Source organism: Rattus norvegicus, chromosome 12, assembly GCF_036323735.1.
Source record: "Rattus norvegicus strain BN/NHsdMcwi chromosome 12, GRCr8, whole genome shotgun sequence".
NCBI lineage: Eukaryota > Metazoa > Chordata > Mammalia > Rodentia > Muridae > Rattus > Rattus norvegicus.
In genome coordinates, this window is record NC_086030.1 from 21,904,434 (window position 1) to 21,925,023 (window position 20,590).

General features: G+C 40.3%; 2 protein-coding genes across 2 annotated transcripts in view; one reads left to right on the top strand and one right to left on the bottom strand.

The window, feature by feature from the left end:
* Vamp7 (vesicle-associated membrane protein 7) overlaps positions 1 to 20,590 on the top strand; it is a 116,351-nt gene that overhangs the window by 62,228 nt on the left and 33,533 nt on the right. The window lies entirely within an intron of this gene.
* The window catches only part of Cyp3a9 (cytochrome P450, family 3, subfamily a, polypeptide 9), a 40,206-nt gene continuing 35,137 nt past the window's right edge, over positions 15,522 to 20,590 (bottom strand). The window contains exons 12-13 of the mRNA NM_147206.2: positions 16,978 to 17,140; positions 15,522 to 15,912 (exon numbers count right to left, since the gene is read on the bottom strand). Of these exons, the coding sequence (NP_671739.2) occupies positions 15,817 to 15,912; positions 16,978 to 17,140 (259 nt within the window). The 3' untranslated portion in view covers positions 15,522 to 15,816. The remainder of the gene's footprint in view (positions 15,913 to 16,977; positions 17,141 to 20,590) is intronic.

Below are 20,590 nucleotides of genomic sequence, written 5' to 3' on the forward strand. Positions count from 1 at the left end.
GTGCCCATGTGTTCCAGATGCTTCCCTAGTTTTTCTTCTATTAGTTTGAGTGTGTCTGGTTTGATGTGGAGGTCCTTGATCCACTTGGACTTAAGCTTTGTACAGGGTGATGAGCATGGATCGATCTGCATTCTTCTACATGTTGACCTCCAGTTGAACCAGCACCATTTGCTGAAAATGCTATCTTTTTTCCATTGGATGGTTTTGGCTCCTTTGTCAAAAATCAAGTGAGCATAGGTGTGTGGGTTCATTTCTGGGTCTTCAATTCTATTCCATTGGTCTATCTGTCTGTCTCTGTACCAATACCATGCAGTTTTTATCACTATTGCTCTGTAATACTGCTTGAGTTCAGGGATAGTGATTCCCCCTGAAGTCCTTTTATTGTTGAGGATAGCTTTAGCTATCCTGAGTTTTTTGTTATTCCAGATGAATTTGCAAATTGTTCTGTCTAACTCTTTGAAGAATTGGATTGGTATTTTGATGGGGATTGCATTGAATCTGTAGATTGCTTTTGGTAAAATGGCCATTTTTACTATATTAATCCTGCCAATCCATGAGCATGGGAGATCTTTCCATCTTCTGAGGTCTTCTTCAATTTCCTTCTTCAGTGTCTTGAAGTTCTTATTGTACAGATCTTTTACTTGCTTGGTTAAAGTCACACCGAGGTACTTTATATTATTTGGGTCTATTATGAAGGGTGTCGTTTCCCTAATTTCTTTCTCGGCTTGTTTCTCTTTTGTATAGAGGAAGGCAACTGATTTATTTGAGTTAATTTTATACCCAGCCACTTTGCTGAAGTTGTTTATCAGCTTTAGTAGTTCTCTGGTGGAACTTTTGGGATCACTTAAATATACTATCATGTCATCTGCAAATAGTGATATTTTGACCTCTTCTTTTCCGATCTGTATCCCTTTGATCTCCTTTTGTTGTCTGATTGCTCTGGCTAGAACTTCAAGAACTATATTGAATAAGTAGGGAGAGAGTGGGCAGCCTTGTCTAGTCCCTGATTTTAGTGGGATTGCTTCAAGTTTCTCTCCATTTAGTTTAATGTTAGCAACTGGTTTGCTGTATATGGCTTTTACTATGTTTAGGTATGGGCCTTGAATTCCTATTCTTTCCAGGACTTTTATCATGAAGGGGTGTTGAATTTTGTCAAATGCTTTCTCAGCATCTAATGAAATGATCATGTGGTTCTGTTCTTTCAGTTTGTTTATATAATGGATCACGTTGATGGTTTTCTGTATATTAAACCATCCCTGCATGCCTGGGATGAAGCCTACTTGATCATGGTGGATGATTGTTTTGATGTGCTCTTGGATTCGGTTTGCCAGAATTTTATTGAGTATTTTTGCGTCGATATTCATAAGGGAAATTGGTCTGAAGTTCTCTTTCTTTGTTGTGTCTTTGTGTGGTTTAGGTATAAGAGTAATTGTGGCTTCGTAGAAGGTATTCGGTCGTGATCCATCTGTTTCAATTTTGTGGAATAGTTTGGATAATATTGGTATGAGGTCTTCTATGAAGGTTTGATAGAATTCTGCACTAAACCCGTCTGGACCTGGGCTCTTTTTGGTTGGGAGACCTTTAATGACTGCTTCTATTTCCTTAGGAGTTATGGGGTTGTTTAACTGGTTTATCTGTTCCTGATTTAACTTCGATACCTGGTATCTGTCTAGGAAATTGTCCATTTCCTGAAGATTTTCAAGTTTTGTTGAATATAGGTTTTTATAGTAAGATCTGATGATTTTTTGAATTTCCTCTGAATCTGTAGTTATGTCTCCCTTTTCATTTCTGATTTTGTTAATTTGGACGCACTCTCTGTGTCCTCTCATTAGTCTGGCTAAGGGTTTATCTATCTTGTTGATTTTCTCAAAGAACCAACTTTTGGTTCTGTTGATTCTTTCTATGGTCCTTTTTGTTTCTACGTGGTTGATTTCCGCTCTGAGTTTGATTATTTCCTGCCTTCTACTCCTCCTGGGTGTATGTGCTTCTTTTTGTTCTAGAGCTTTTAGGTGTGCTGTCAAGCTGCTGACATATGCTCTTTCCTGTTTCTTTCTGCAGGCACTCAGCGCTATGAGTTTTCCTCTTAGCACAGCTTTCATTGTGTCCCATAAGTTTGAGTATGTTGTATCTTCATTTTCATTAAATTCTAAAAAGTTTTTAATTTCTTTCTTTATTTCTTCCTTGACCAGGTTATCATTGAGTAGAGCATTGTTCAATTTCCACGTATATGTGGGCATTCTTCCCTTACTGTTATTGAAGACCAGTTTTAGGCCGTGGTGGTCCGATAGCACGCATGGGATTATTTCTATCTTTCTGTACCTGTTGAGGCCCGTTTTTTGACCAATTATATGGTCAATTTTGGAGAAAGTACCATGAGGAGCTGAGAAGAAGGTATATCCTTTTGCTTTAGGATAGAATGTTCTATAAATATCCGTTAAGTCCATTTGGCTCATGACTTCTCTTAGTCTGTCGACATTACTGTTTAATTTCTGTTTCCATGATCTGTCCATTGATGAGAGTGGGGTGTTGAAATCTCCCACTATTATTGTGTGAGGTGCAATGTGTTTTTTGAGCTTTAGTAAGGTTTCTTTTACGTATGTAGGTACCCTTGTATTTGGGGCATAGATATTTAGGATTGAGAGTTCATCTTGGTGGATTTTTCCTTTGATGAATATGAAGTGTCCTTCCTTATCTTTTTTGATGACTTTTAGTTGGAAATTGATTTTATTTGATATTAGAATGGCTACTCCAGCTTGCTTCTTCTGACCATTTGCTTGGAAAGTTGTTTTCCAGCCTTTCACTCTGAGGTAGTGTCTGTCTTTGTCTCTGAGGTGTGTTTCCTGTAGGCAGCAGAATGCAGGGTCCTCGTTGCTTATCCAGTTTGTTAATCTATGTCTTTTTATTGGGGAGTTGAGGCCATTGATATTGAGAGATATTAAGGAATAGTGATTATTGTTTCCCTTTATATTCATATTTGGATGTGAGGTTATGTTTGTGTGCTTTCATTCTCTTTGTTTTGTTGCCAAGACGATTAGTTTCTTCCTTCTTCTAGGGTATAGCTTGCCTCCTTATGTTGGGCTTTACCATTTATTATCCTTTGTAGTGCTGGATTTGTAGAAAGATATTGTGTAAATTTGGTTTTGTCATGGAATATCTTGGTTTCTCCATCTATGTTAATTGAGAGTTTTGCAGGATACAGTAACCTGGGCTGGCATTTGTGTTTTCTTAGGGTCTGTATGACATCAGTCCAGGATCCTCTGGCCTTCATAGTTTCTGGCGAGAAGTCTGGTGTGATTCTGATAGGTCTCCCTTTATATGTTACTTGACTTTTTTCCCTTACTGCTTTTAATATTCTTTCTTTATTTTGTGCGTTTGGTGTTTTGACTATTATGTGACAGGAGGTGTTTCTTTTCTGGTCCAATCTATTTGGAGTTCTGTAGGCTTCTTGTATGTCTATGGGTATCTCTTTTTTTAGGTTAGGGAAGTTTTCTTCTATGATTTTGTTGAAGATATTTACTGGTCCTTTGAGCTGGGAGTCTTCACTCTCTTCTATACCTATTATCCTTAGGTTTGATCTTCTCATTGAGTCCTGGATTTCCTGTATGTTTTGGACCAGTAGCTTTTTCCGCTTTACATTATCTTTGACAGTTGAGTCAATGATTTCTATGGAATCTTCTGCTCCTGAGATTCTCTCTTCCATCTCTTGTATTCTGTTGGTGAAGCTTGTATCTACAGCTCCTTGTCTCTTCTTTTGGTTTTCTATATCCAGGGTTGTTTCCATGTGTTCTTTCTTGATTGCTTCTATTTCCATTTTTAATTCCTTCAACTGTTTGATTGTGTTTTCCTGGAATTCTTTCAGGGATTTTTGCGATTCCTCTCTGTAGGCTTCTACTTGTTTATTAATGTTTTCCTGTGTTTCCCTAAGTGTGTTCATGTCTTTCTTGAAGTCCTCCAGCATCATGGTCAAATATGATTTTGAAACGAGATCTTGCTTTTCTGATGTGTTTGGATATTCCATGTTTGTTTTGGTGGGAGAATTGGGCTCCGATGATGGCATGTAGTCTTGGTTTCTGTTGCTTGGGTTCCGGCGCTTGCCTCTCGCCATCAGATTATCTCTAGTGTTACTTTGTTCTGCTATTTCTGACAGTGGCTAGACTGTCGTATAAGCCTGTGTGTCAGGAGTGCTGTAGACCTGTTTTCCTCTCTTTCAGTCAGTTATGGGGACAGAGTGTTCTGCTTTGGGGCGTGTAGTTTTTCCTCTCTACAGGTCTTCAGCTGTTCCTGTGGGCCTGTGTCTTGAGTTCACCAGGCAACTTTCTTGCAGCAGAAAATTTGGTCTTACCTGTGGTCCCGAGGCTCAAGTTCGCTCGTGGGGTGCTGCCCAGGGGCTCTCTGCAGCGGCAGCAACCAGGAAGACCTGTGCCGCCCCTTCCGGGAGCTTCAGTGCACCAGGGTTCCAGATGGTCTTTGGCTTTTTCCTCTGGCGTCCGAGATGTGTGTGTAGGGAGCAGTCTCTTCTGGTTTCCCAGGCTTGTCTGCCTCTCTGAAGGTTTAGCTCTCCCTCCCACGGGATTTGGGTGCAGAGAACTGTTTATCCGGTCTGTTTCTTTCAGGTTCCGGCGGTGTCTCAGGCAGGTGTCCTGCCGCTCCTGGGCCCTCCCCCACGGGAGCCCAGAGGCCTTATACAGTTTCCTCTTGGGCCAAAGATGTGGGCAGGGGTGAGCAGTGTTGGTGGTCTCTTCTGCTCTGCAGCCTCAGGAGTGCCCACCTGACCAGGCGGTTGGGTCTCTCTCTCACCGGGTCTGGGAGCAGAGAGCTGCTGCGGGCCGGGCTTGCTAATTGTTTTCTAACTGTATGAGTAATTGAGTTGGAATTTTAATAGGAATTGCATTGAATCTGTATATTGCTTTTGGCAAGATGTTCATTTTTACAATATTAATCCTGCCAACCCATGAGCATGGGAGATCGTTTCATCTTCTGAGATCTTCTTCAATTTCTTTCTTCAGAAACTTGAAGTTTTTGTCATACATATCTTTCACTTGCTTGGTTAGTCACTCTGAGGTATTTTATGTTATTTGTGACTATTGTGAAGGGTGTCATTTACCTAATTTCTTTCTCAGCTTGTTTATCCCTTGAGTAGGGGAAGGCTACTGATTTGTTTGAGTCAATTTTATATACAGCCACTTTGTTGAAGTTGTTTATCAGGCTTAGAAGTTCTCTGGTGAAACGTTTGGCATCACTTAAGTAAACTATCCTATCTCATCTGCAAATATTTGGCTTATTTAGACTTCTTCCTTTCCAATTTGTACCCATTTGACCTCCGTTTGTTTGTTTGTTTGTTTGTTTGTTTACTTGGTCTGGTTGACTTCAAGTATTATATTGAATAGGTACAGAGAGAGGGGGAAGCTTTATCTAGCCCCTGATTTTCATGAGATTTTTTCATGTTATTATTCTTAGAATGATCAGAAATTCTAGGCCCGGGGTTGGGGATTTAGCTCAGTGGTAGAGCGCTTGCCTAGCAAGCACAAGGCCCTGGGTTCGGTCCCCAGCTCCGAAAAAAAAAAAAAAGAAAGAAAGAAAAAAAAGAAATTCAAGGCCCGTACTTTCTTGCTTCTTCTTGGGTGTAGTTTCCCTCCTTGTGTTGGAGTTTTCCATCTATTATCCTTTGTAGGGCTGGATTTGTGGAAAGATATTGTGTAAATTTGGTTTTGTCGTGGAATTCTGGTTTCTTCATCTATGATCATTGAGAGTTTTGCTGGGTATAGAAGCCTGGGCTGGTATTTGTGTTCTCTTAGGGTCTGTATGACATCTGCTTAGGATATTCTGGCTTTCATAGTCTGGTGAGAGGTCTGGTGTAATTCTGATAAGCTGCCTTTATATGTTGCTTGACCTTTTTCCCTTACTGATTTTACTATTCTTTCTTTGTGTTGTGCATTTGGTGTTTTGACTATTATGTGATGGGAGGAATTTCTTTTATGGTCCAATCTATTTGGAGTTCTGTAGGCTTCTTTTATGTTTATGGGCATCTCTCTCTTTGGATTAGGAAATTTTCTTCTATAATTTCGTTGAAGTTATTTACTGGCCCTTTAAGTTGGAAATCTTTGTTCTTTTCTATAACTATTATCCTTTAGGTTTGATCTTCTCATTGTGTCCTGGATTTCCTGAATGTTTTGGGTTAGGACCTTTTTGCATTTTACATTTTCTATGACAGTTGTGTCAATGTTTTCTATGGTATCTTCTGCCCCTGAGATTCTCTCTATCTCTTATATTCTGTTGGTGATGCTTGCATCTATGACTTCTGATCTTTTTCCTAGGTTTTTTATCTTCAGTGTTGTCTCCCTTTGTGATTTCTTTATTGTTTCTATTTTTATTTTTAGATCCTGGATAGCTGTTCAATTCCTTCACCTGTTTGGTTGTGTTTTCTACTAATTCTTTAAGAGATTTTTGTGTTTCCTCTTTAAGGGCTTCTACTTGTTTAGTTGTGTTGCCCTGTATATCTTTAAGGGAGCTATTTATGTCCTTTTTAAAGTCCTCTATCATCATCATGAGATGTGATTTTAAATCCAAATCTTGCTTTTCCAGTGTGTTGGGATATCCAGTATTTGCTTTGGTGGGAGAACTGGGCTCTGATGATGCCAAGTAGTCTTAGTTTCTGTTTTTTAGGTTCCTGCAATGGGTTGTCTCTGGTGTTAGCTTGTCTTGATGCCTCTGACAGTAGCTTGACCCTTCTGTAAGCCTGTGTGTCAGCACTCCTATAGAATATTTTTCCTTCCCCTGATTCTGGGAACAGAGAGCTGCTTCTGAGTTTGTGTATCCTGAAGCCTCCAGGCAGGTCTCTTGGAGCAGAAGAGTTGGTCTTACCTCTGCTCTCAGGTGTGTCAGTGCTTCAGGTGACTGGCTTTCAACTCTTAGCACAGGCAGAAATCAGAAGGGTCCTGCCCCTGATTGCTCCTAGATTCCCATATCCAGGGGGCACTAGCAGGTTCCTCTTGGGCCAGGAATGTGTGCAGAAATGGCAGTCTCCCCTGAGCTCTCAGGATTGTCCATACTTCTGAGAGTCCAGCTTTCTCACCCTTGGGATTTGGGTACAGAGTACTGTGGGAGTGGATCAGCTCAGGCACAGGCCTGCACCTCATTTTTAATAGGGTTATTTGATTCAATGGAGTCTAACTTCTTGAGTTCTTTGTATATATTGTATATTAGCCCTCTGTCAGATGTAGGATTGGTGAAGACCTTTTCCCAGTCTGTTGGTTGCCGTTTTGTTCTAATGACAGTGTCCTTTGACATACAGAAGCTTTGCAGTTTTATCAGGTCCCATTTGTCAATTCTTGATTTTAAGTATAAGCCACTGGTGCTTTGGGAAATTTTCCTCAGTGCCCATGTGATCAAGGATCTTCCCCACTTTTTCTTCTATTACTTTGAATGTATCTGGTTTTATGTGAAGGTACTTGATCCACTTGGATTAAGATTTATACAGGCAATAAGAATGGATTGATCTGCATTCTTCTACATGCTGACCTCCAGTTGAACCAGCACCATTTGTTGAAAAGGCTATCTTCTTTTTCCACTGGATAGTTTTAGCTCCTTTGTCAAAGATCAAGTGACCATAGGTGTGTGGGTTCATTTCTGGGTCTTCAATTCTATTCCACTAGTCTACCTGCCAGTCTCTTTACCGATACCATAAAGATTTTATCACTATTGCTCTGTGATAGAGCTTGAAGTCAGGGATGATGATTTCCCCAGAAATTCTTTTTGGGCTCTTATGATGCAAAATAGTCTTGGTTTCTGTTGGTTAGGTTCCTGTGCTTGCCTCTAGCTATCTCGTTTTCTCTGGTGTTAGCTGGTCTTGCTGTCTCTGACACTGACTTGGCCTACTTCTAAACCTGTGTGTTGGCCCTCCTGGAGACCAGCTTTCTCCCATTGGGATCTGGGTACAGAGAGCTGTGTCACAGGGTCAGCTCTATGTGCAGGTGGAAAACAGAAGGATCCTGTCCCAGACTGCTCCTGGGTTCCTGTGTCTTGAGGGACCCATGCACGTCCCTCAGAGTAGAAGTGGTTGTCTTAACTTTACTGTCAGGTTTGTAAGAGCTCCTGAAGACTGGATTCCAGGTCTGGGTGCAGGCAGAGATCAGAAGGATCCTGTCCCCGACTTCTCCTAGGTTCCTGTGTCCAGAGAGCTCTAAGTGGGTTCCTCTTGGACCAGGAATGTGAGCAGAAATGGTGGTCTCCCCTGCTCTCAGGATTGTCTGCACTTATGACCAGTATCTTTTTACTAATCCAGCCATACACAGGATACTAGAAGGAAAACTCCAACATAAAGAGAGTAACTACACCCAAGAAAGCACATGAAATTAATCATCTCACAGCAAAAATCAAAAGAAGAAAGGCACACACACAATATCACCTCCAATCAAAAAAAAAAAAGAAGAACAAAAACCAAAAATCAGGAACTAACAATCATTGGTCATTAATACCTCTCAATATCAATTGATTCAGTTCACCAATAAAAGACACAGGCTAAAAAACTGGATATGTAAACAGGATCTATCATTTTACTGCGAGAGAGAGAGAGAGAGAGAGAGAGAGAGAGCGAGAGAGAGCGAGAGAGAGCGAGAGAGCGAGAGAGCGAGAGAGCGAGAGCGAGAGAGAGAGAGAGAGAGAGAGAGAGAGAGAGAGAGAGAGGCACACAGAAAACCATAGCAACAAAGATTAAAAAAAACTATCTCAGGGCTGAAAAAAATATTTTCCAATCAAATGGACCCAAGAAACAAACCCATTCTAATAGCTAATAAAGTAGACTTTTAACCAAAAGTAATCAAAAGAGATGGAAAAGTACACCTCATACTCATCAAAGGAAAAATCCACCAGAATGAACTCTCAATTCTAAACATCTATACTTCAAATGCAAGGGCCCCCACATTTGTAAAAGAATCTTCACTACACCAAATCACACACTGAACTCCATACAATAATAGAGGAGGACTTCAACACCCCACTCTCACCAATGGACTGATTATTGAAACAGAAACTTAACAGAGAAACAATGAAACTAACAGATGTTATGAGCCTCATGGACTTAACAGAGACCTACAAAATCTTTCATCCAAAAACAAAAGAATATACCTTTTTCTCAGCATCTCACAGAACATTCTCCAAAACTGACCATATAATTGGTCACAAAGCAATTCTCAACAGATACAAGAAGGTTGAAATAACCCCTTGCATTCTGTCAGATCACCACAGATTAAGGCTGGACTTCAATAAAAACAGAAAGAAGAAAAGGCCACCATACTGATGGAAACTGAGCATCTCTGCTCAATGATCACTTTGTCAGGGAAGATAGAAAGAAAGGAACAAAGAAAGAAAGAGAGAAGGAAAGAAAGAAAGGAAAGGAAAAGAGAAAGGAAAGAGAGGGAGGGAAGAAGGGGGAAGAATTTAGGAAGGAGAGAAAAAAATGAATGAATTAATGACTTTGCAGAATTCCATGAAAATAAAGGCACAACATACCCAAACATATGGAACACAGTGAAGCCAGTGCTAAGAAGAAAGTTATGACACTATGTGCCTTTGTACAGTAATTGGAGAGATCTCTTATTAGCAACTTAACAAACAGCTGAAACAAAGAGAACAATACAAAGAATCAACAAAACCAAGAGCAGGTTCTTAGATAAAATCAACAAGATAGACAAACCATTATCCAAACTAACTAAAAGAGACAGAGACAGTATCCAAATTAACAAAATCAGAAATGAAAGGGGAGAAAGAACAACAGAAGCTGAAGAAATTCCAAAAATCATTAGATCTTATGTCTAAAGCCTGTACTACACAAAACTGGAAATTTAAACAAAACAGATGGCTTTCTAAACAGATATCAGCTACCAAAGTTAAATCAAGATCATGTAAAATATCTAAACAGTTTGATAACCCCTAATGGAATAGAAGCAGTCACCAAAAGCCTCCTAAGCAAAAAAGCCCAGGACCAGATGGGTTTAGTGCAGAATTCTATCAGATTTTCGAAGAAGAGCTAATGCCAATAATCCTCAAACAAAGAATTCGCAGCTGGGGAATATTGAATGGCTGAGAAGCACCTAAAGAAATGTTCAACATCCTTAGTCATCAGGGAAATGCAAATCAAAACAACCCTGAGATTCCACCTCACACAAATCAGAATGGCTAAGATCAAAAACTCACAGGACAGAAGATGCTGGCAAGGATGTAGAGAAAGAGGAACACTCTTCCATTGTTGGTGGGATTGCAAACTGGTACAACCATTCTGGAAATCAGACTGGAGGTTCCTCAGAAAATTGGACATTGCAATACCTGAGCACCCAGCTATACCATTCCAAGGGTATATACACAAAAGATGCTCCAAAATACAACAAAGACACTTGCTTTACTATGTTCATAGCAACCTTATTTGTAATAGCCAGAAGCTAGAAAGAACCCACATGCCCTTCAAAAGAGGAATGGATACAGAAAATGTGGTACATCTACACAATGGAATATTACTCAGCTATCAAAAACGATGACTTCATGAAAATCATAAGCAAATGGATGGAACTAGAAAATATCATCCTGAGTGAGGTAACCCAATCACAGAAAAACACACATGGTATGCCCTCATTGATAAGTGGATATTAGCCCAAATGCTTGAATTACCCAAGATACACAGACCACATGAAACTCAAGAAGGATGACCAAAATGAGGATGCTTCACTCCTTCTTTAAAAGGGGAACAAAAATATCCATAGGAGGATATAGGAAGCCAAAGTTTGGAGCAGAGACTGAAGGAATGGCCATTCAGAATCTGCCCCACATTTGATATATATATATATATATATATATATATATATATATATATATATATATATATAAAATATCCACCAAACTAGATAAGATGGATGAAGCTAAAAAGTGCAGGGTGACAAAAACCGGATGTAGATCTCTCCTGAGAGATGCAACCAGAACATGTCAAATTCAGAGGCGAATGCCAGCAGCAAACCACTGAACTGAGAACAGGACCCTCGTTGGAGGAATTAGAGGAATGTCTAAAGGAGCTGAAGGGGCTTGCGACCCAGTAAGAACAACAATGCCAACCAACCAGAGCTGCCGGGGACTAATCCACTACCCAAAGACTATACATGGACTGACCCTGGGCTCCAACTTCATATGTAGCAGTGAATAACCTTGTTGGGGCACCAGTGGAAGGGGAAGCCCTTGGTCCTGCCAAGGTTGGACACCCAGTATAGGGGATTGTTGGTAAAGGGGGAGTTAAGGGGAGGTGGGGAGGGAAACACACATATAGAAGGGGAGAGGGGAGGTTAGGGGTTGATGGACAGGAAACCGGGAAAGGGAATAACATTTGAAATGTAAATAAGAAATACCCAATTTAATAAAAATGGAAGGAAAAAATGAACAAGAAATATAAACTCTAAAAAAAAAAATGCAGGGACAAACATGGAGTAGAGATTGAAAGAATGGCCAACCAATAGCTATCTCAACTTCAGACCCATTCCATGGGCAAACACCAACCTCTGACACTATTGATGATATTCCATTATGATTTCAGATAGAAACCTAGCATAACTGTTCTCTAAGAGGCTCTGGATAGAGGTCAGAGACCCTTAAAAGAGTTGGGGGAAGCATTGAAGGCCCTGGAGAGAATAGGAACCCCACAGGAAGACCAACAATGTCAACTAACCTGGACCCTTGGGAGCTCTCAGAGACTGAGCCACCAACCAAGAGCATACATGGATTAGACCAAGGCCGAGGTACATATGTAGCAGATATGTAACTCAGTCTACATGTGGCAGGACCAAGGGCTTCCCCTTCCACTGGTGCCCCAACAAGGCTATTCACTGCTATATATGAAGTTGGAGCCCAGGATCCATTCATGTATAGTCTTTGGGTAGTGGCTTACTACCCAAAGTTCTCCCAGCAGTTCTGGAGAGCAGAGGTTCTCCCCTAAAGATGTAGCCTGACTGTGGTATCCATTCCTCAACAGAGCTGCCTCAATGAAGAGAATGTGCCTAACAATGTGGAGACTTGATGTGCCAAAGTGAGGAAATATTCAGGGAGCCTCGCCCTCTCAGAGGATCAGGGGAAGGAGGATGGCGGAGGGACTCTGTAAGAGGAAAACCATGAGGAGGGCTTTGGAATGTTTATTCATCAATTAAACACCTCATCTTAACATAAGGTTTCCCCTTGTACCTTTATAACTGCCATTTTCCTATGTGCCACATCTGTCTCCTCTCTATCCCAATGGAGTACTTTGTCCATCTGGGATAAATAGTCCTGACCTCTTTCCCTTGTTTCCTTCCCCTTCTCCTTCATCCTCCATCTCCTGTATTTTTGTCTTATTACATGACCTTTGTCCCTCTGGGGCAAATAAATCTCTGTGCTGAGAACTTGGATTATCTCTATATCTAGCTCCATTTACAGTTTTAGAAGGCAAGAAACATGTATTCATATACCTATTTATAACATTTTCAACTCACATATATATTAATACAATACACTTTGAATGAAAAAATAGTTGACCGATCAACACACTGGGCATCAAGGGTAAAAGACGTGATCTGATTCAGCAAAAGTCCAATGTGCAGAATTCTTCTACTTTTTACTTTGCTCACAAAGAACTGAAGTTACACACAACTGTGAGCTGTCTCATGAATATGCTGGGAACTTCTTTACATGGAAGCCGTAATTAATTTCCCTGTTTAGCTGTCTTTTTGAACAGTCTAGAAAACAAAAAGTTTACAAAGAGGGAACATGATCTAAACACATTTGTTAGCATAGATTCCATAGAAAACAGACAGCAGAGAAAGTGCTGTGCACATATTAGGACATTGTGTGCACACCAGGGAAATTAAAATGTATGTCAAAATTATATTTCATCATGGGCTTACTAAGAAAATCAGTGAAGCAATTAATCTCCCCTAAGATTAATGAGATAGCTCAATGGGTAAAGAAGCTTGCCACCAAGCCGGAGGAATTGAGTTTGATCCCCAGGAACCAAGTGGTAGAAATTGAGAACTGGCTGCCACAAGTTGTCCTCTGACTTCTGCATATCCACTGCAATACAAGTGTACCCATGTAAGCACACATACCCATAAAGAGTGGGAAGATAAAGAGACAGACAGAGACAGACAGACAGACAGAAGCACTAACTCACGTGCAAAGTGCACATAAAGTAAATAAATAAAATGTAAGACATTCCTCCCACCATTTTCCTTTTTCTTTTTTTTTTCAGGAGCTCTAGTAGCAGAACGCATGTTCTCAATTGCTGTGTGATACTGTTCTGCTATAGTACATGAACAGAACCAGTGGAGTTATATGTGAGTTAGGAAACAGCTGTTTAAGGCAACAAGCACTTATGTCTGTTTCTTCCATAAATAATAGCAAACCAAATGAAAAGTTTGTTCCAGGAGCTATTTTTCCTGAATCGTCTGAGGCTAAATTGCCAAAATGGTATTTATAAGCTCTTACATTCCTACAAACCAGTTGTATTAATAGTTTTCTGTTATTTGCCTTGTAGCTGCAAAAAAAAAAGTCTGTACCAAAAAATATTTCACAAGCACATGAAAACAAGTTGGGGTCTTTAAAACAAGGGCCTACTAGTCAGTTTTCTGTTCCTGTGATAAACAAGCCAAGTAAACTTTTAGAAGAGTTTATTTGGGTTTCTGGTATTTGGTGGATTAGAGTGCATGTGTCAGGGAAGAAGAGAAGCAAGCTGTAGGAGCAAACATGAAGCACAGTGAGGGAACTGAGAATGATGTGAAGCTTATTCTCTCAAAGTTCACCTGTAGGGACATACTTCCTCAAGCAAAGCAATAACAACTACACCTCCTCAAACAACACCACCAACTGGTAACCACATGTTCAAAAGCCCATGACCATGGGAGACAGTCTTCATTCAAACCATTACAGCCTGAGATGAGGACTCTGGTGAGGACTCAAGATGGACTCTTGAGAGGACTCTCGGGAGCATATGTGTGAGAAAAACAAGTCAGGGAAGGAAGGAAAGGCTGATAAAGATGTGAGGCCCCACCCCCTTATAATCTACATGGAGCTAGCAATAGTTCACGGAAAGATGTTTTCTTCAGTGGTGTAGCCCACTGATAGGTATCCCATGTTGCTGTAAATGACCCATTACCTACACTACCTATAAACAACATTAATTAAGCTCACATACACACAAAGACATAGGGGCTGGTTAAGAAAAGAGATTAGTGGGACAATGGCAAAGGAGGGTAATGGAGGTAAATACAATCAAAATATGTTAAACATGTACATAAGGTGACATAATGAAAGCCATTATTATGTATAATAAATATGTTGTAATAAATACATAAATAAATTAACTGAACAACAAAAATAACAGGTTCTAGTTGAGTTTATTAACCCATCCTGTTGTACAGCTTTCTTCGTAAAAGTGAGAATATCATTTAGGGGGGAACACATTAAGATTTAGAATCAACTAAGCAGGGCTAGTAGGCGCTTATAAGGAGTAAGCTGACATTCAGAGCGTCTGCATAAGACTGCACTAGGTCCTCTGCATAAATGTTATGGTTATTCTTGTGGGGTGTTTTTGTGGGACTGCTAACAGTGGGAGTTGGAGAATCTCTGACTCTTTTGGCTGTTCTTTTCCTCCTTCTGGGCTGCCTCAATTAGCCTTGATATAAGGGTGTGTGCCTAGGCTTTTGTAACTTGTTGTGCTGTACTTGGTTGATATTCCTAGGAGGTCTGTTCTTTTCTAAAGGGAAGAATAAGAGGACTGGATAAAGCAAGTAAGGTGGAGTAACAGGGAAGAATGTAGAGAGGGGACTGGTCAGGATGTAATGTAAGAGAGAAATGTAAAAAAAAAATCAGAAGTAAATGAACCTTAACCAGATTTAGGATGAAAACAAAGTTCACAAGTCTTATGAAGTTCCTGAAAAATACAAGAGTCCTCAGCTCCACCAGTGGAAGGGGAAGCCCTGGGTCCTGCTAAGACTGAACCCCCAGTGAACTAGTCTATGGGGGGAGGGCGGCAATGGGGGGAGGGTTGGGAGGGGAACACCCATAAGGAAGGGGAGGGGGGAGGGGGATGTTTGCCCGGAAACCGGGAAAGGGAATAACACCCGAAATGTATATAAGAAATACTCAAGTAAATAAAAAAAAAAAAAAGAGTCCTCAGCTCCCAATTCCCAGGTTACATAAGCAGTAACAATTTCAGGGACTTCGGGTTTGATCACCCATACATATGTAAGCAACTCCTCACCCATGAACTGTAAGTACGCCTTGAAAGGCAATGGCTCACTAAGCTTGGGTAGAATTATTCCTCTGATCTCTCATTAGTGCCATATCTTAAATAAATAGCTGTTCTTTCACAATGCTCTAGGAAAACTCACTACCACGATGTTTATTGACTTCTCGGCTTAGTACTTCATTGTAGTGTGCTGCAAATAAAAAGTTTGGTAAAAATTTGGTCACTAGCATGAGTATAAAATGCACATTTTCAGTAATAATGGTGATAGAACTAGTAATTGATGTTTATTTATTTTCTCATCAGAAATCAGAGTATTTGGTGGTAACAATGAAGGTAACATAGGCCATCCCACAAGAACCACGAGTTGAATATATTTATCTTGGATTTATGTCATTAGATCCATATGTTCCACAGAAAACAACTTGCACAGAGGCTGAGAAAGCTCAAAGAACACCCAAAATCCCCAGGAGTGAACAAAATTACTGCAATCTTCATCTCTGGATTCATTCACAATATGAACTGGTTTCTGGTCCATGTGATACAACACCACTATAGGCCATTCTACATCAAGCTCCATTCACAGTCTCATCTCTGGACACAACTTTTAGAAGCAGTGGCTTTTCTGGTTGAAGAAGTCCTTGTTTGCTCAATTTTAAAGGGATCTGTGGCAATTAAGCAAGCACAAGAAGCAATGGATGAAATGACAACGACTACAAATGCAAAGAAGAGACTCATAAACGCCAAAAGTGCACACTTACAAGTGCATAAAAACTACGTTTACTGCCAGGGTCCTTCCTTAGGTGCTATCTACTTTTTGGTGGACAGGGATTCTCACTGGCCTGGAATTTAGATACTATACTAGGCTGACTGCTTAGTGAGCCCCAGAAATCTAATCTCTGCCTTTGCAGTGCTGGGAGTTGGGATTACAAGTGCACACCAACAACTGGTAGATATTAAGTGGATTGGTTGGTTGGTAGTTGTGTTTATTGTGGTAGATGGGTTGGTTGGTTGTTTGGTTTGTTGCTTGCTTGCTCACTTGCTCGCTTGCTTGCTTGCTTGCTCGCTTGCTTGCTTGCTCGCTTGCTTGCTTGCTTGCTCACTTGCTCGCTTGCTTGCTTGCTCACTTGCTTGCTTGCTTGCTCGCTTGCTTGCTTGCTCGCTTGCTTGCTTGCTTGCTCGCTTGCTCGCTTGCTTGCTTGCTCGCTTGCTTGCTTGCTTGCTTGCTTGCTTGCTTGCTTGCTCGCTTACTTGCTTGCTTGCCGCTTGCTTGCTTTGGTTTGCATGGGTTATGGTGATTAAACTCAAGCCCATGTGCTTTCAAGGCAAAAACATTACTGACTGACCTGTCCTCTAAAGTCCCTTAATTTAGACAAGTTTTCCATTCATTCATTCATTCATTCATTTATTTATTTATTTATTTATTTATTCATTTTACATCCCAATAGCAGCCCACCCCTTCCAGTCACCACCTCACAGAATTCCTCCTCCCATCTGTCCTCCTTTTCTGGTCTGAGAGGGTGGAGGGTCCCCTGGGTACAAGTTTAGAGAATTTTTATACTTAAGCCTTTTTAAAGCAAAACATACGACTCTAAAATGGAACTACTTAAACTCTCCAATAGGTGTTGCAAAAAAATTCCTTAACTCAAAATGCTTTTCTGCAAATCAATGCCCCAGTTTAAAAAGCAAAACTCGCATAAAAACATAATTTACTGAAAATTTCCACTCACCTGAGTTTCCTTACAAGGTTGGAAGGAGAAGTTCTGCAGGACTCTGACAAGAGCAACTTTCATGTTCATGAGAGCAAACCTCATGCCAATACAGTTCCTGGGTCCATTCCCAAAGGGCAGGTACATATAAGGATTGATGTTATCCTGATTCTTCTTGCTGAACCTTGTGCCACAGGAGTAGATGAAGGCACATTAATGAAGCATTAATGAAGCATAAAACCCACAACAGCCACTTGTTTGATATCTCTTAGATAACTATAAGCAGTAGTAGACAGGACAATTGCATGGACTGGTTTTGAAAATCCTGATATAAATACAGTTTCTTGCTTCTATACAATGCAATGTCGCCATTTCCTCCTCCCATATTGATTTCTCATATGCCCTCACCAACATTCTCTTCTTCACAACTTCCCTCCCTATTTTCATGTCCATTTTGTATGAGTTGTTCCCTGGTGATCACAAATTTTGTGTGTCCATGATGGTGATGGCCATGTTCTAGCTAGAAGACAATATTAGCACACCTCCCTAATTCTTTAGGTCCCACAGTTTTTCTATCCTTTCATTCATGGTGTTCCCTGGGACACAGAATGGGTGATATGCCATGGGAATTATATAAGTCTTCCACTTACTTCCCATGACAGAGATTTTTAGTCATGTTTAGGTGAGGTGCCTACTGTTCAAAAAAACGTTTATCTTTAAAACACAGTCATTGCACGTAGTGTGATATGTTTGTTCTGTGAAACATAAGAAATGAGACCAATTGAAGAAAAGTATGGGATTGGCTGAACTCTGACTCACTGAAGTCAGAGGACAAAGTCGGAGGATTTGGTTCCAATACTAAAATTGTTTTCCTTTCTCTTCTCTCTGTTATTCTCTTTTCTCTGTTATTCTGTTTTCTATTTTCTTCTTCTTATTTCTTTCCCATGGTGCTTACCTTTCCTTTCTCTCGACTTCTTTACATCTCTCATTTTGTTCCTTCCAACTTCCAATCTTCCCTTCCTCCACCCTTCTCTTCATTACCTCTCTTCCTTCTTTCTTTTTTCCTCATCCTTTTCCTTTCTTCCTTCCTTCTCTCCCTTTTTTTCTTACTCTTCCCTTGGTAATTTACAAAGATATACAATGCTACTCTAATACAATATAGTCATTAATTTATCTCTCTCTTGGGTATAAAAATCTGAATGGGCAGAAAATTTTTATTCAAACTAGATACATGTAAATAATACTTAAGAGAAAAAATACTACTTTATAGGAAAGTGGCAATTGTAATATGACTATGTATTTTAAGTGTTTTATTGTGATGTATATTAGGGTATTATAGTTTCAAAAACATAATGAGGGTTGTATGTGAATAAACACCATGCATAGGTGAATGGTTGCTGGTCACATAGAATTCCATTAGAAGTGCTCTAGGTACTGATTTGTTACTTTCTCAAACATTCTCTGTTGTAGAAATTTATCAAAATAATGATTTATAAGTGTTTGGAGTAGTCTCTCATGCACAATAAACTCTTGTTATGTTGTTTCATTATTAAGTGAAAGTAACAGAAGTACAGTCAATCATATGGTGTCACAAAAATATAGGAGGTAGAATTGCTGAAACTGGAGGGAACACAGAAGCCACCTGGTCTAGAACTAGAAGACAGAGGAACGGGTTGGGGATTTAGCTCAGTGGTAGAGCGCTTGCCTAGCAAGCGCAAGGCCCTGGGTTTGGTCCCCAGCTCTGAAAACAAAAAAGACAGAAGAACTTCTTCAGCATATGTGTGTGTGCGTGTGTGTGTGTGTGTGTGTGTCCAAATTACACATTGTGACTAACAACATAAGCTACCAGAAATAGAGATGCATAGTTAGAAGCAATGACTGTTTAGATCCTGGGCCTTTAGGCTTCCCAGCCTCTGCCCTAAAAACACCATTCTTTATTTCGCTTGCCAAGAAAACAACTAGACTGTAAAACTGTGACTGAAGCCTGATCTTGGCTCCAGTTTTCCAGAAGAGTCCTCTTGAACTATCTCCAAAGAAGGATGCCTCAGACTTCTAGACAGCAAGAGACATGGCTTTGGAAAAGTCATATAGGGAAAGATAGCTGTCCAGGACAGCAACAGAGGGATTAATGGAAGGACTCATGGTCTCCTCTGTCCTCAATCAAGCTGTTCAAACCAGGCCCTTAGGTAACACCATTACTGACACTGGAGGACCCAAGAGGCAGTCTAGTCAAAAAGAAAATGTAAATGTTCTTCAAAGGTAATAGGAGCAGCTAAAGGAAGAGCAAGGAAAGTCTAGGAATGAAAAGTCTAATACGGCACCTGAAGCTGAATGGCTCCCACAGCTGTCTGTACCCAAATCCTGAGAAAGAGAAAGTTGGACTCTAAGAACTGCAGACAATCCTAAGAGCTCAGAGGAGACAACTACTTCTGCTTGCATTCCTGACCCCCTCCGCCCAAGAAAACCCTGTCTAATGTACTCTGTGCCTTCTGGTCATAAGAACCTAGGAGTAATTAGAGGCAGGACACTTAGTGGAGTTTCTGCCTGCTCCCAGAGCTGGAAGCCAGTAGCCAGGATGGTTGACACACCTGATAACAGAGGTAAGACTAACTTTTCTGCTCTGAGCAACCCACCTGAAGCCCTCAGGACACAAACCTAGGAGCAATCTGGAACAGAACCATTTCAGGTTTTGAATGAACCTGGAACAGACCCTGTGACACAGCTCTCTCTACCCAGATCCCACTGAGAGAAAGTCAGTCTCCAGGAGTGCTGACACACAGGCTTACAGGAGGATCAAGTCTCTGTCAGAAATAGCAAGACAAGCTAACACCAGAGACAAACTGATGTCAAGAGGCAAGCACAGGAAACTAAGCAACAGAAATCAAGACTACTTGGAATCATTAGAGCCCAGTTCTTCCAGCAAAGCAAATACTAAATATCCAAACACAATGGAAAAGCAATATTTGGATTTAAAAATCACATGTCATGATAATTATAAAGGACTTTAAGAAGGACATTAAAAAACCTCCATTAAAGAAATAGAGGACAACATAGGTAAACAAGTAGAAGTCCTTAAGGTGGAAACACAAAAAATCCTTTAAAGAATTAGAACCAAACAGGTGAAGGAATTAAACAAAACCATGCAGGATTTAAAAACAATAAAGAAAGCACAAAGGGAGACAACCCTGGAGATAGAAAACCCAGGAAAGAGATCAGGGGTCATAGACGCAAGCAACACAAACAGAATACAAGAGATAGAAGAGAGAATCTCAAGGGCAGAAGATACCATAGAAAATATTGACGTAACCATCACAGAAAATGTAAAATGTAAAAAGGTCCTGACCCAAAACATTAAGGAAATCCAAGACACAGTGAGAATATTAAACCTAAGGAAGAGAACAAAGATTCCCAACTTAAAGGGCCAGTAAATATCTTCAACAAAATTATAGAAGAAAATATCCCTAACCTAAAAAGAGAGATGCACATAAACATACAAGAAGCCTACAGAACTCCAAATAGATTGCACCAGAAAAGAAATTCCTCCTGTCACATAATAGTCAAAACACCAAATGCACAAAAGAAAGAAAGAATATTAAAAGCAGTAAGAGAAAAAGGTCGGCAGCAGCTCTCTGCT